Source organism: Elaeis guineensis, chromosome 3, assembly GCF_000442705.2.
Source record: "Elaeis guineensis isolate ETL-2024a chromosome 3, EG11, whole genome shotgun sequence".
Lineage (NCBI taxonomy): Eukaryota > Viridiplantae > Streptophyta > Magnoliopsida > Arecales > Arecaceae > Elaeis > Elaeis guineensis.
Genome location: NC_025995.2, coordinates 111,127,671 through 111,142,853, shown reverse-complemented (window position 1 = coordinate 111,142,853; position 15,183 = coordinate 111,127,671). Strand labels below are relative to the sequence as shown.

The 15,183-nt window shown below is 37.9% G+C and overlaps 1 protein-coding gene across 1 annotated transcript; it reads left to right on the top strand.

The window, feature by feature from the left end:
• The first annotated feature begins 13,679 nt into the window (after positions 1 to 13,679).
• LOC105040929 (eukaryotic translation initiation factor 1A) lies at positions 13,680 to 14,547 on the top strand. Its single transcript, XM_010917686.3, has one exon. It carries the CDS (start codon positions 13,806 to 13,808, stop codon positions 14,241 to 14,243), a length of 438 nt encoding a protein of 145 aa, XP_010915988.1. The 5' UTR covers positions 13,680 to 13,805; the 3' UTR covers positions 14,244 to 14,547.
• The last annotated feature ends 636 nt before the right edge of the window (positions 14,548 to 15,183 follow it).

The window sequence follows — 15,183 nt, the reverse complement described above, 5'->3', positions numbered from 1 at the left end:
TTTGTTTATTTGTGAACAAGTCATTCTCTGAAGGGATGATAATGTTCTCGGTGGAGAAGAAGGCATCCACTGCAGCTTATGGCAAATTGGCAAATTTTTCGGTATAAAATATTCGAGATGAACTGGCTTTTCTTCTACAACATAGACCTTTCCCGTTTGCACCACATAATCTCAAAGAATTTTCACAAAGCTTATCCAAAGTTTCGTAGATTTTATGAAAAAATGGTTCATATTGGATTGATGCAATCCTCTGGTTTCATTTGTAATTCCGGAAGAGAAAACACAACAGAAAGAAGAATGAGGATCCAAATGAATCACCACCCATGTTGGTTGACACAACATGGAAAACAACAGAGAGAAAGAATGTTACTGTAGCTATTGTTATGACCCAGGCCCAAGCCCAATCTAAAACCTAGTCCAATAGAAGAACACCAATCTTAAAGCATAAAAAAAAAAAAAAAAAAACAGTAATCAGTTAGGAGGAAGAAGACTCTCGTTCTTCTTCCCGTTGAGAGTTTTCTTCCAACCCCAACAAGGAGACCTAATCCAAGCTAAAGCCTTAACTCTCTTCTATAAAACGGAAACCCCCTCCCTTCCTCAGCCCTCCATGACCGGAGATCCCTCTTCTACTCTTTCTTTCGTCCGATTTTTTCTCGTTCTTTGCTCTCGGATGGAAGGCTTTGCACTGGTGAGATTGTGGTCCAAAACACCACCAAGAGTAAGGTAATCCATCGAGAAACCTTCTCTTTGATTTTTTTCTTAGAATTTAGTCGAGATTTTTGAATTTTTATCTGTTAATTTTTGGAGTAAAAATCGGATTTTTGGAACCTCTGTTTCGGCTGTCCGTATTTTTTGGGTGTCCCAACACCGTCCGGCACCATCGACCGCCAGCGAGCTTCGATCAGGGAGGCCACGACTGCACCGCCCTGGGTTGAACCCCCACTCACCGTTCTCGGGCAAGACTTCTATGGGATCGGGAAGGAGAAGAAGGGGGACCATGGTCCCCTGTTCTATTTAAACGAAGGAAGAAGAAGGAAAAAAGAGAAAAAAGAAAAGAAAAGAAAGAAAAAGAAGAGAAGAAAAGAAAAAAAAAAACTCTCTCTCTCTCTCCTATCCTCTCTTTTTCCTCTCTTTCTCTCTCTAATTTTTCTCTCCACTTTCTCTTTCTAGACTATCTGTCTTTTTTCATGAATTTCTCCCTCTAGAATTGTATCTCTCTAGAAGTTTATCTTTTTGAAATAGAACAAGAAAAAGAATTTTATTTTGATGAGTTTGAATGATTTTAACGAAAGAATTCTAATCCATGATCGTTGATTGGCATGTTGACATCCATCTTGATGAAACTAGCTATTATTAGATTTTATCATCCATCATTTTGTTGAGTTATTTATGGAGTAATTGAATCATGATTTGATGAAAATTATCTCATTCGAACCGATCGAGATGTTGGACTATGTCACCTGATCCATTCGAATTATACCTCATAAATTTTCTCTCCTCTGACTTTCTCTCTCCACTTGATTTATGAACTCAATGAAAGATTTCCAACCCTATCACTTCGAATTTGATTTGACTTAAATAGTCATTCTCTGAACCACTTATGTCCTAATTGGATCTTAATCGAAAGAAATTAGATAACCGGACTAATCTAAATCATTGAATATTGTATTCGTATTCTTTCTGATTATTGGACTTGATTTTGTATAGGAATTATAGATACCTGATAATCGAATACTGTGATATGAACTATGAACTAAAGATTTTGAAAAGATATTTCTAAAATTATGTAGATTTGTTGGAATGTGTATGAGGTAAGTAATGCTTTATTTTTTTTAAATTTATCGATAAATTATAATATATTTTTCTGATATGATTTGTGAAATGATGTATGAATTGGATGAATGATATTTTGTTATAGAAATATCTTATTCTAAAATATTATGATGAAGCATGATTGAACATATTGATTACGTTATGCATTATATTGATTGATTTCGATACCATATGATTATGTATTTTCTTATCGAACTAGAATGAGAGATATGATTTATGAAGAATTTTAATATAAGAATGATATAAACTAATATCCTGATTATGTAAAGGACCTCACTAATGAGGACAAATACGTTGGTAATTGATTTATCTTAAGGATTTATATCGCCAGCTAGACCAGCAATATATCGCCAGCGAGACCAGTGACAAACCGTCAGTGAGACCAGTAGTTCTGAAAGATTTTACTGTCAGATGATTTATAGCTCACCGCAAGATGATACACGATATTATAACCCTACTATAGAGAAAATATGGTCATAGTTTATGGTTGGCAAGAAGAATTTAAGAATAAAAAAAATTAAAATCTTGAAAGAAACTCGAATTTTGAAAAAGAATTGAATTTGCCATGAACTATATTGCATAATTAAAATTGATTTCGAATTGATGAACTCTATATGCTATTTTCTATAAATGACTATTTATTTTATTGTCTGATTTAATCTAGCTGAAGTGATCATTACTTATTGGGCTGTCTAGCTCAATACCTCTTATTTTACTGTTTTTATAGATGATGAAAAATTAAGATGATACAAGATACGAATGGGAGAGTGATTAAAAGCAGAACCTCCATATTTTTATTTTAGATTAAAAATTTTATTAAATTTGATGTAAGGTCTATTGAACATTATTGAATTTATTGAGATATTAAAATTAAAATTTAGATTATTTTATTTTAGATTTAAATTATTGACTAATTATTCCACTGTTGTTTTATGATAATATGATAAGATGCCTTGCATGCTTGTAGGGAGAGTTTTCTATGAGTATGCAATGGTTGTCATGATCTCTGACTCGTGATCTCAGATCGAAGGCGTGACAGCTGTCTTCTGGAGTACTAAAAGAAAATATTGAATATTAACAATCCAACTCCCATCGGACTTGCTTTTGTGTGGCTTGAGCTGCAACGAGTAGCAACGGTGCTCAACTTTCTTCCTAACCTGATAAAATTATGTGGAGAGAAGGTAATTCAGGAAAAATTTCCACAGAATCCCTCTACAATTTACAAATTCTTGCACTCGTGTTTTAAGATGTCCATTTACACCACTGTTCTGGAAAATTGCTAAGAAGGCGAGCCTTGGCATGATGCTAAGGTTGCTCCCTAATTACCTAGAGGTCAAGATTCGAAACATGGAAATAATCTCTCAACACTCGGTGGATATTAGGTTTAAAATAAAATGGTAGATATTGGTGCTCCATTCGCTGAATTAGTCAAGCATCCACTGCAAGCAACCTTGCATCCGACATATGATGTCGAATTTATCAGACACTAACAGGTTCTAAGGCAAAGCACATTATGGCCCGTGGTTTGCCAAATTTCAGATGGACTCGTACACATGACCGAGTGGCTCTAGCAAACTGATGGCCTGGTCCTCCCCTCTTCCCCTTCTTTCGATCCTTCAGAACTAAACGCTACTGAGATTCAGATAGGAAGGACTAGACTTAGATTCTGATATCAAGGTTAAAGTCTAGGCAGATAAACAGTTGTCAGATCAAAGCCAGACAGGAATAGACATCGAATGAGATCCAATATTGCGTTAAGACATCACAAGATGGGTTGAATCCTCGATGGCTGGAAAGGAATGCCAGGATCTTCCTTGGCAAAGCTTCATTAGAATCCCAATGACAAGCATTGGTCTCTCTTCTAAACAACTGGTCAGTATTTTCTTCTTGCTTCTTTTACTTCTGCTACTTTCTTTTCTGTACAAATGGGTGGGCAACCTCCCTTACATTAAAATAAAAAATAACACGTCAATCACCAACTCAACAAAGACCAGAGTCCAAACCACCCAGTAGGCAGGTCCTTATCGGCTTTCTTACCGAAACTATGGAATTAAAAAGCTTTCAAGTTCAACCAAGAAACAAGTGAGAAGAGAGTAGCAAAGACTAATGAAGAAATAAAGGGAACGTTTCCTATAGAGGAGAAGCGGGTGGGTGTTGGGCTATGGATCTTAGATATTAGAACATGCTGCTTGCTGCTAATGTTGACCAACGACAAGTTGCCTAACCTTTAGAAATTCAATGCACTAATTCTATTAGAAGAAAAATAGGAAAAAGCAATGACAGCAGCCATCAGAAAGACATGTGAACACGTGGATTATTCAGTTATAAAATAATGAAGTTTGAATGGAACATTACATGGATGGCATCACGGGGCTCCTTATCTTGTATAATATGAATAAGAAATGAATGAAGTTGCTTGTATCATGCTTCATCCTCTTTTCTTTTTGCCCATGCTTTTCAAAGATGACTAGGCATAATTTGTAGGATTGGTCGACCACAGCCTGAGCTTTTTTTAACTCTGTTTTGCGAGCAGGATGCGGTAGACCCACCTTTTATTAATCATGAAGGATCCGCTGTTTACATTTCTTTGTTACGAAGAAAAGCCACCATAAAAATGGAGTACAATATTAAATTTAAAAAAAAAGAGATTCAAGAAAGCAGGATTCTGAGGATCTCACCTAAAAAACTAGGTGAAAGATAGGATCTACTCATTGCATAGCCAATGTATGATTGAACACATGCTTGCAAAAGTAACATTTTTAGTCTCCTTAGCCTTATGCAAGGTTGATCAAGTCCCATGAAAAAAGTTAGCCTCTAGATTTGCCATGGCCTGTTCAGGTTCATGTAATACCCTGTTTTAAGGCCTCCTTAAGCCCACTCGATAGGCCCACTAAGCCCAAAACAAAACAAAAAAGAAAAAATCGGGAAGAAGACTCCCGATAGGAGTCTTCTTCTCCGATGAACCCATTTAGATCGAGAGACCTAGGACCACCGGAGGTCCTAGGGCTCTCTATAAATAGTTCTCCCGTCTCCCTAAGAACCTCCACCGGCCTTCCTCCCTTACCTTCTCCTCGATTTCGATCATTAAAGCTGTGGCCTCCCCGTAATCGTGCTCACAAAAAATTGGAGCCGATGACGCTGCTGAAGCTTGAGGTAAGCTCTTCTCCTTCTTCTCCCTCTTCTCCTTCTTTCCATGGCTTCTCACACCCTCGCCGGCCGTTGGGATCGTCGGAAAATCCATGAAAAGGCAAGGCTTTGGTTTGCTCTGTTCGGCCAAGCCTTCTCTCTCCCTTTTTTCGGCCACCGGCGCCGTCATTTACGACATCTCATCCTTAGGATTGGACCCCCCACCCCTCTACTTGTCATCCCTGAGAGGCCTTGGCCGCTGATGGCCGGCCAATGACCGAAAAACAAAAGAGAAGGGGCGGGTTTTTTATTTTTCGTTTTCCTTCTAAAATGTAATACCCTATTTTAAGACCACCTTAAGCCCACCCGATAGGCCCACTAAGCCCAAAATTAAAAAAAAAAAAACGAGGAAAAATTGGGAAGAAGACTCCCGATAGGAGTCTTCTTCTCCGATGAGCCTGTTTGGATCGGGAGACCTAGGACCACCGGAGGTCCTAAGGTTCTCTACAAATAGTTCTCCCCCCTCTCTAAGAACCTCCACCGGCCTTCCTCCCTCACTTTCTCCTCGATTTCGATCGTTAAAGCTGTGGCCTCCCTACTGCTGAAGCTTGAGGTAAGCTCTTCTCCTTCTTCCTCTCCCTCTTCCCCTTCTTCCCATAGCTTCTCACACCCTAAACGGCCGTCGGGATTATTGAAAAATCCATGAAAAGGTGAGGCTTTGTTTTGCTCTGTTCGGCCGAGCCTTCTCTCTTCCTTTTTTCAGCCACTGGTGCCGTCGTTTACGATGTCTCACCCTTAGGATTGGACCCCCACCCCTCTACTTGTCATCCCTGAGAGGCCTTGGCCGCCGACGGCCGGCCAATGACTGAAAAATAAAAGAAAATAGATGGATTTTCTGTTTTTCATTTTCCTTTTAAAATGTAATACCCTATTTTAAGACCTCCTTAAGCCCACCTGATAGGCCCACTAAGCCCAAAACAAAAAAAAAAGAGAGAAAAATTGGGAAGAAGATTCTCGATAGGAGTCTTCTTCTCTGACGAGCCCATTTGGATCGGGAGACCTAGGACCACCGGAGGTCCTAGAGTTCTCTACAAATAGTTCTCCCCCCTCTCTAAGAACCTCCACCGGCCTTCCTCCCTCACCTTCTCCTCGATTTCGATCGTTAAAGCTGTGACCTCCCCATAATCGTGCTCATCGAAAATTAGAACCGACGACGTCACTGAAGCTTGAGGTAAGCTCTTCTCCTTCTTCCTCTCCCTCTTTCTCTTCTTCCCATGGCTTCTCACACCCTCGTCGGCCATCGGGATCATCGAAAAATTCATGAAAAGACGAGGCCTTGTTTTGCTTTGTTCGATCGAGCCTTCTCTCTTCCTTTTTTCGACCACCGGCACCATCGTTTACGGCGTCTCATCCTTAGGATTGGACCCCCACCCCTTTACTTGTCATCCCCGAGAGGCCTTGGCCGCCGCCGACCGGCCAATGATCGGAAAACAAAAGAAAAGGAGTGGGTTTCTTGTTTTCCATACCGTCGGCCATCTTTGGCTCCACCGCCACCTTCACCTGTCGTCGGACCTCCGACCGTGCTGCCGCCCTTCATCGGAGCCCGAGCCATCGAGCCCCCTCCTCTCAGTCCCTCCTCTGTTCGGCTGGGAAGAAAAAGAAGAAAAGAAAAGAAAGAAGAAGAAGAAAAGAAAAGAAAAAGAAAAAGAAAAAAAAGAAAGAAAGAAAAAGAAAAGAAAAAGAAAAAAGAAGAAGAAGAGAGAGGATTTTCTCTCTCCTCTCTCCCTCCCTCTTTTCCTCTCTCTCCCCTCTTCCTCCCTCTTTTCCTCTCTTCTCACTCCACTTTCTCTCTCTACTTTTTCTCTCTAAAATTTTTTCTCTCCTCCTTTCTCTCTCTAAGAAGACCTAGGAATCCCATATCAAGCCATCTTTTTTTCTTCTGGGGATCTATAATCTCGAATCGATTTAGTGCCTGGGGGGTTTATCTGACTGATCATTCAGTCAATCACTTGTCATTATTATTTAATTTTTTTGAATATATAAAATAAAAATTGATCCTGATTTAATATTTTAAATAGGATTATCTGATTCGTTTAATGAAGACTAAAAATCTAGGACGATTAAGATAAGTAGATCTTATGCTCCTTATTTATTTTTAAGTGATGATGTTTCTATGCAAAGAATTATTATTAATGAAATCATATTTTTCATAAATTAAAGATCAGCATATGTGAAGTCAAAAATCATATTTTATTATGAGCATTGATTTCATGAATATATTTTATAAAAATAACATGATTATGAAGTATGAATTTCATTATCTTTTCCATCTATGTATAGATATAAAGATTTCAAAGACTCTCAGATAGCTAGGAATGCATCCCTTCGAGAAGGTCGACATCTGAAACTAGCATCTGCATGAAATATGGCCCCGTCAATGGGTATAAAGTTGGCATACAAAATAAAAACTCTGTCGATTAAGAAATATAGCACTGTCACGGGTATAATAGTGACCTTAGCACGAATATCTGAGAGTAATGTTTCAAAATTTGACATGTATACATGACAAGAATTATTTATGATTCATGATTGTGAAATATGCATGATTTTATGCATGCATGATTAGTTTATGACTTGTTTTATTATAAGCTTTATGAAATACTTTATTTTGTATTATCTGTTATTTTTTAAATATTATATTATCATGAAAAATTTATGTTTGATCCGATAAGGAAGCGTAAGTTTTACTTACTGGACTAGTATAGCTCATATTCTTTTTATTTTTTTTTTCTTATACAAAGAAATAGGGCTAGGATCGATGAAGAAAATTCAGGCTTTGAAGATCTGCGATGCAAGCTTGGAAATTTTGTAGATGAAGTTTAGTTATGATGATCACGAACTTATAGTAAATAATTATAAATTTTGAGATATAAATTTGTATTTGCTTTCAGATTTAGATGCTCTAAACCAATATTGGTTTAATTATCTGATGAATCAAGGAATTAAAACTTATTTTTGATAGATTTTAGCTGATGATGATTGATTGGCTTCATATTATCGTGGGCTCCATCCCTCGATAGCATGGTCGTGTTATGTCTCAGATTTGGGGTATGACATTTTATGGTATCAGAGCTATAGGTTTGATCATGGGTAGACTTAAAGTCAAAAAATGGATAGATAGATCTCGTTTAGCTGGATCATTTTTAACTAAATAAGAACAGATAAATTTTTTTAGAGTTTTCGTTACTTATTTAAAGAAGATAATTAATACCAGTATTTTTTTTATCTAGGTGATAATGAGTAACAGAGAGAATGAAGTCTCGACAAATTCTACCGGACAGCGATTCCTTCACTCAAGAACTAGACTCAAGCGATTGTGCCTACTAGTCAAGACAGGGGCTCTAATCTAGTCAGCGAACGATGCCTTTTATGGAGGGATATCTCACGCTTGGGGGCTTACACGCACCTTATGGAGAGGCAGGCCCCACAGATTGGTATTGCTGGTCCATTGGCACCAGACCAAGGCGTTCCTGATTCTGAAGATGATCGGGAGCCGGTAAGAATAATAAGAAAGAATCAAAGTCCAAGTTGGTTGGTGAGCCTAGTGATAGGAGACTATCTAGCTTGGTTCGAATAGAAAGAGAGGAGCAAGAAGGACTATAAGAAAAATGCCAGCCAATCGATTGAGCAGGCCCTAATGCATCGGCCACTCAGACAGACATTGCTGGGATATGCCAAATAGTGGCCCAGCTTATTCAACAACGACAGACACAAGTTGCTCCTCAACCCGCACCATCTTTAGAGTCATATTACGAGAGATTTAGAAGGCTTAATCCACCCCTGTTTGAGGGTGGACCTAACCTTCTGGTTGCAGAGACATGGATTCGAAAAATAAAAAAGATGTTTGATGCACTACATATCCTGAGGATGTGAAGGTTAGGTTAGCAATTTCTATGCTAAAAGAAAATGCTGAGTTTTGGTGGACTACAATAAAGACTGCATATGAAAATAATGATAATCAATTGATATGGGAGGAGTTCAAAAAGAGATTTTATGATCAGTATTTTTCTGAGTCGGTGAGAGTAATGAAAGAAAATGAGTTCTTAGATTTGAAGCAAAAAGATGATATGACAGTACTAGAGTATGCAAATAAATTCAATAAATTAGGTCGATTTTGCCCTCAACTTATAGAATCTGAAAAAAAAAGCAAAGCAAATAGATTTGAGCATGATCTAAGACATAAAATTCACTCTTATTTGTCCTTCCATCTTTTTAATGGCTATAAGGATGTATTAGAACGAGCTTTGAAAGTTGAATCAGATATTAAAAGATCGGAGGAAGAAAGAAAAATAGAAAGAGGTCTAGACCAACTGAGACTCAGAATGATCAATATGACAACTTAGAGAACCACACTAATAAGAAGAAAGGAACTAAGACTTGTGAGTATTGTAGTAGAACTCATAGTGGGCCTTGTTATAAGAAAATCGAAATGTGCTTTGAGTGCCGCAATAAGAGACATTTAGCACGAAATTGTCTTAATAAAAAGAATGACTCTAAGTCCACCACACTCATTGATCAGAATCAAAAAGAGAATGCATGAGTATTTGCTTTGACCAAACAGGATGCTAATGCAGGTGATCAAGTCATTACAGGTATGATTGTAGTCAACCTATAGATGCCCATATGTTGTTTGATTATAATTTTGTTATTCTTTTGTGTCTTCCAAGTTTAACTACATATTTGAAGAATTGAATAAATTATTATATGTGATATCTTTGCTTAAAAAAAAAATTATTCTCACCGAAGCTTTATTTAAGAATTACGACATAAGAAAATCAAGATGGACGGAAACTAATCTAAAGTATGATAAAGATAATATGAAGATAATGTATCTTCATTTATTTGAAAATGAATGTATATCAAGTTTCGAGGATAATTTTTTTTTTTTAAGGGGGGTAGAATGTAATACTCTATTTTAAGACCCCTTTAAGCCCACCCGATAGGCCCACTAAGCCCAAAACAAAAAAAAAAGAAGAAAAATCGGGAAGAAGACTCCCGATAGGAGTATTCTTCTCCGACAAGCCTGTTTGGATCGAGAGACCTAGGACCATCAGAGGTCCTAGAGCTCTCTATAAATAGTTCTCCCCCCTCCCTAAGAACCTCCATCGGCCTTCCTCCCTCACCTTCTCCTCGATTTCGATCGTTAAAGCTGTGGCCTCTCCGTAATCGTGCTCACCAAAAATTGGAGCCAACGACGCTGTTGAAGCTTGAGATAAGCTCTTCTCCTTCTTTCTTTCCCTCTTCCACTTCTTCCCATGGCTTCTCACACCCTCGCCGATCGTCAAGATTGTCGAAAAATCCATGAAAAGGCGAGGCCTTGTTTTGCTCTGTTCGGTCGAGCCTTCTCTCTCTTTTATCGGCCACCGACGCCATCGTTTACGGTGTCTCACCCTTAGGATTAGACCCCCACCCCTCTACTTGTCATCCCCGAGAGGCCTTGGCTGCCGACGACCGGTCAATGATCGGAAAACAAAAGAAAAGGGACGGGTTTCCTGTTTTTCGTTTTCCTTCTAATTTCTTGCCGGTCGAACCATACCGCCGGCCATCTTTGGCTCCACCGCCACTTTCACCTGTCGTCGGACCTTTAGCTATGCCGCCGTCCTTCGTCGGAGCCCGAGCCATCGAGCCCCCTCCCCTCGGTCCCTCCTCTGTTCGGTTGGGAAGAGAAAGAAGAAAAGAAAAGAAAGAATAAGAAAAGAAAAATAAAAGAAAAAGAAAAGAAAAAGAAAAGAAGAAGAAGAAGAGAGAGGATTTTTTCTCTTTTCTCTCCCTCCCTCTTTTCCTCTCTCTCCCCTCTTCCTCCCTCTTTTCCTCTCTTCTCACTCCACTTTCTCTCTCTACTTTCTATCTTTAAAATTTTTTTCTCCTCTTTTCTCTCTCGAAGAAGACCTATGGATCCAATCTTTTTCTCTTCTAGGGACCTATAACCCCGAATCGATTTAGTGCCTGGGGGGTTTATCTGACGGATCATTCAGTCAATTATTTTTTATTATTATTTAATTTTTTTTGAATATATGAAATAAAAATTGATCCTAATTTAATATTTTAAATAGGATTATCTGATTCATTTAAGGAAGACTAAAGATCTAGGACGATTGAGGTAAGTAGATCTTATGCTCCTTATTTATTTTTAAGTGATGATGTTTCCATACAAAGAAGTATTATTGATAAAATTATATTTTTTATAAATTAAGGATCAACATATGCGAAGTCAAAAATCATGTTTTATTATGAGCATTGATTTCATGAATGCATTTTATGAAAATAGCATGATTATAAAGCATGAATTTCATTATTTTTTCCATCTATGTATAGATATAAGGATTTCAAAGACTCTCAGATAGCTATGAACGAATTTTTTTAGAAAGGTCGACATTCGGAACTAGCATTCACATGAAATATGGCCTCACCAATGGATATAAAGTTGGCACACGAAACAAGAACTCTGTCGATTAAGAAATATGATCCTGTCACAGGTATAATAGTGACCTCAGCACGAATATCTGGGAGCAATGTTTTAAAATTTAATATTAATACATGACAAGAATAATTTATGATTCATGATTGTAAAATATACATGATTTTATACATGCATGATTGGTTTATGACTTGTTTTATTATATGCTCTATAAAATATTTTATTTTATATTATCTATTATTTTCTAAATATTGCATTATCATGAAAAATTTTTACTTGATCCGATAAGGAAGCTCAAGTTCTACTTACTGGACTAGTATAGCTAATATTCTTTTTATTTTTTTTCTTATACAGAGAAATAGGGCTAGGATCGGTGAAAAAAATCCAGACTTTGGAGATCTGCGATGCAAACTTGAAAATTTTGTAGATGAAGTTTAGTTATATAATGATCACGAACTTATAGTAAATAATTATGAATTTTGAGATATGAATTTGTATTTGCTTTCGGATTTAGATGTTTTGAACTAATATTGGTTTAATTATCTGATGAATAAAAGAATTAAAATTTATTTTTGATGAATTTTAGCTGATAACGATTGATTTGCTTCGTGTTATCGTGGGCTTCATCTCTTAGTAGTATGACCGTGTTATATTTCAGATTTGGAATGTGACATTTCATGGGAGTCGAGTAGTCTTGAATAAGAATTTCACACAACACAGGGCTCATGCAAGTTGAAAGCTGATTGCAAAACTTTTCTCAACTGGATGCATTTTAACCTGAAAGTAAAACTTACCCTATATTTATGGGAAGAGGCTTATTGGTGCCATTTGAATTTATCGGCTGTGTGAATTATTGTGTTTTGACAGAGAAATCTGATAAGTATTCACCACAAGGTTAAAAAATAGGTGAAAAGTTTAGGGGTTGCATGTAGCAATGCAGACATCATCTTGGCATTTCATACATGCTTTCTATTAGTAATAATTAGTTTTACTAACCTAATGAGCGAATTACTACTGTAAATCTTAGTCGGCCGGGAAAGCTTACCAATCCAAATCCAATCTAACTAATAATATTCCGATCACTCAAACCAAACCCAAACAATACTCAAAAATTTTCGATCCAAACACAATTTAGTCTGCATCATGCTAGTTCTACCACGACTGAAATCCATAAAAAAAAAAAAAAGAGTAGTTCAAGTTGCATCAAGTTTGCAGCTGTAGAATTTGGATTACCCATTAGCGGATCTTGTTGGGATTTCAAAATCTATCGTGCAAAATTACTAATTTTGTAATAAGTCCAACTTGCTCTGGCCTTCAATCTGCATGCAACCAAGTGCAGCACACACCAATCCAGCTCAGCCCAAATCCAAGCGTAGGCCAGGCTGAGTAGGACTAATATTGGCCCGGCCCAAATTAGTTCTCCACAGCAACCCAACGCTCTCCGATCTTCATTGGAAAATTTTTTGTGCACCATGTGCGATGTAGAAAATCCGATGTATAGCACACCATCTTATCCGATTCGTTCATGTAGCCACCACTTTTCAATGCATAGTAGGTCGGCTTTTTTGTTTAAAAATTTTATATGATAAAAATATATATTTTTTAAATTATGATATCCTTTCATAAAAATTATGACACTTCTTATTATGACATTCTTTGCAGAAAATGCTAAACTGAAGTGGTCATAATTTTTGTGAATGGGTGTCATAATTTTTAAGAATGAATGTCATAATACTATTTTCGTATATATTTAGTATTTTTTTTCTCCATACAGTATTATGACATTCCTTTTTAAAAATTATGACACCCCTTTACAGAAATTATGACACTCCGTTTCAGTTTAACATTACGTAGGGTTGTCATAATTTTTGTGAAGGAGTGTGATAATTAAAAAAAAATTATAATTTTTAAGAAAGATATTTTTATCATAAAAAATTTTTAAATAAAAAAATTGATTTATTAATATTAAATATATATTAAAATATAATTATATAGATTAATTGGATGAGATGATGATATACTCTATGTCGGATTTTTTGCGCCGTATGTGGTGCACATCTTCATTAGTTTGAATGGGCCATGAGGCCCAGTCTGCCGCTTGTTGGACTGGAGCCCTCCTCTGATTCCAACGACACGTGTAGGTTTATAATTGCCCTCACCTTTAAGACTCGCATCCAATTCCTGGTTCGCGTGGGAAACGAATAATAACGAGAATATACCTACATATTATAAGGGGGCAGACCCCGAGCTTCGTTAGTCCAACGCAACCATCCATCGGATCCCTCCGCTCTCCAGGAAGGAATCGTAAGAAACCTCGCGAGAGAACGAGAGCTAGGGTTAGGGTTCCGGCGAGCCGCCGCCGAACGAGATGCCAAAGAACAAGGGGAAGGGAGGGAAGAACCGGAAGCGCGGAAAGAACGAGGCCGACGACGAGAAGCGGGAGCTGATCTTTAAGGAGGATGGCCAGGAGTACGCCCAGGTCCTCCGGATGCTTGGCAACGGCCGGTGCGAGGCCATGTGCATCGACGGCACCAAGCGACTCTGCCACATCCGCGGCAAGATGCACAAGAAGGTCTGGATCGCCGCTGGCGATATTGTCCTCGTCGGCCTCCGCGACTACCAGGACGACAAGGCCGACGTCATCCTCAAATACATGCCGGATGAGGCCCGGCTCTTGAAGGCCTACGGCGAGCTCCCGGAGAGCACTCGTCTCAACGAGGGCATCGCTGGCGGGCTCGACGAGGAGGACGAGGGCGCCGGCGACGACTACATCGAGTTTGAGGACGAGGACATTGACAAGATCTAAAATAGATGGTTCTCCTTCGATCTTGTCCATTTTCTCCTTCCGTCCTTCTGTTTCTGTTATCTGAGATCTTGTCTTGCTTTTAATAGGTAAAAGCCTGAGGTAGTATGGTATCATGGTTGTTTAATCTTATTATTATGAAGAAGATGACGATGGTGGTAATGAGTTTGTGTATGCTTGCTATGTTGTAATTCTTGGTTCGGTCTTACTTGTGATAATGGTCGCTGGAGTTCTTAGGGTTTACAGTTCATTTACTGTCATCTAAAGTGAATGGAATAAAAGCTCTTTATTGGTATTAAAAATTTCATCTTTATGTGTTTAATGATCGAGGTAATTGAATGTCTTGCTTGGATTAAGTGCTGGAGTGGACTATGCAAAGAAAGATTGACCATATGATGTGTGGTTTTTGGTAGTGAGAGAGATGAAAAATTGTGAATCGTGAATTTTTAATTTCCCTACAGAAAATTTGACATTGTTTTCTTTCTGAGTCATGAGTCTTTCTACTGTTCTACTTGTGGCACAGGGAGGTTTATTATTTGATTGTTTGATCGAGTGCCATATTATACAATGTACAGCTTTGAATCAATTTGCTGGTTGTGATGGATGTGATTAATACATAGTCTACAGTATGCGACAGCTGTAAGTAGAAAGCAACACTATGAATTTTTCCCTTTATAGCTGTTTTTGGTGCTAAAATTTTGGGACGTGTATTTTGTGATCCACTAGTATTTCTTGTCCTAGAAAATTCTACTTGCTTGCACTTGTTAAGTGTTCTGGTGGATATAAGCTAGAGTTTGTCATGTTTTATCCTTCGTACAAGTTGATGCTGGTGAACTTTTTTTTTTTTTTTTTTTTGCTTTTCCTTTTTTCCCTTGCCAGGATTTGTATGCATTTTTGTTTTTAATGTTTTTTTGATTGCTGGTTTTTTTGGTGTTGCCACGTG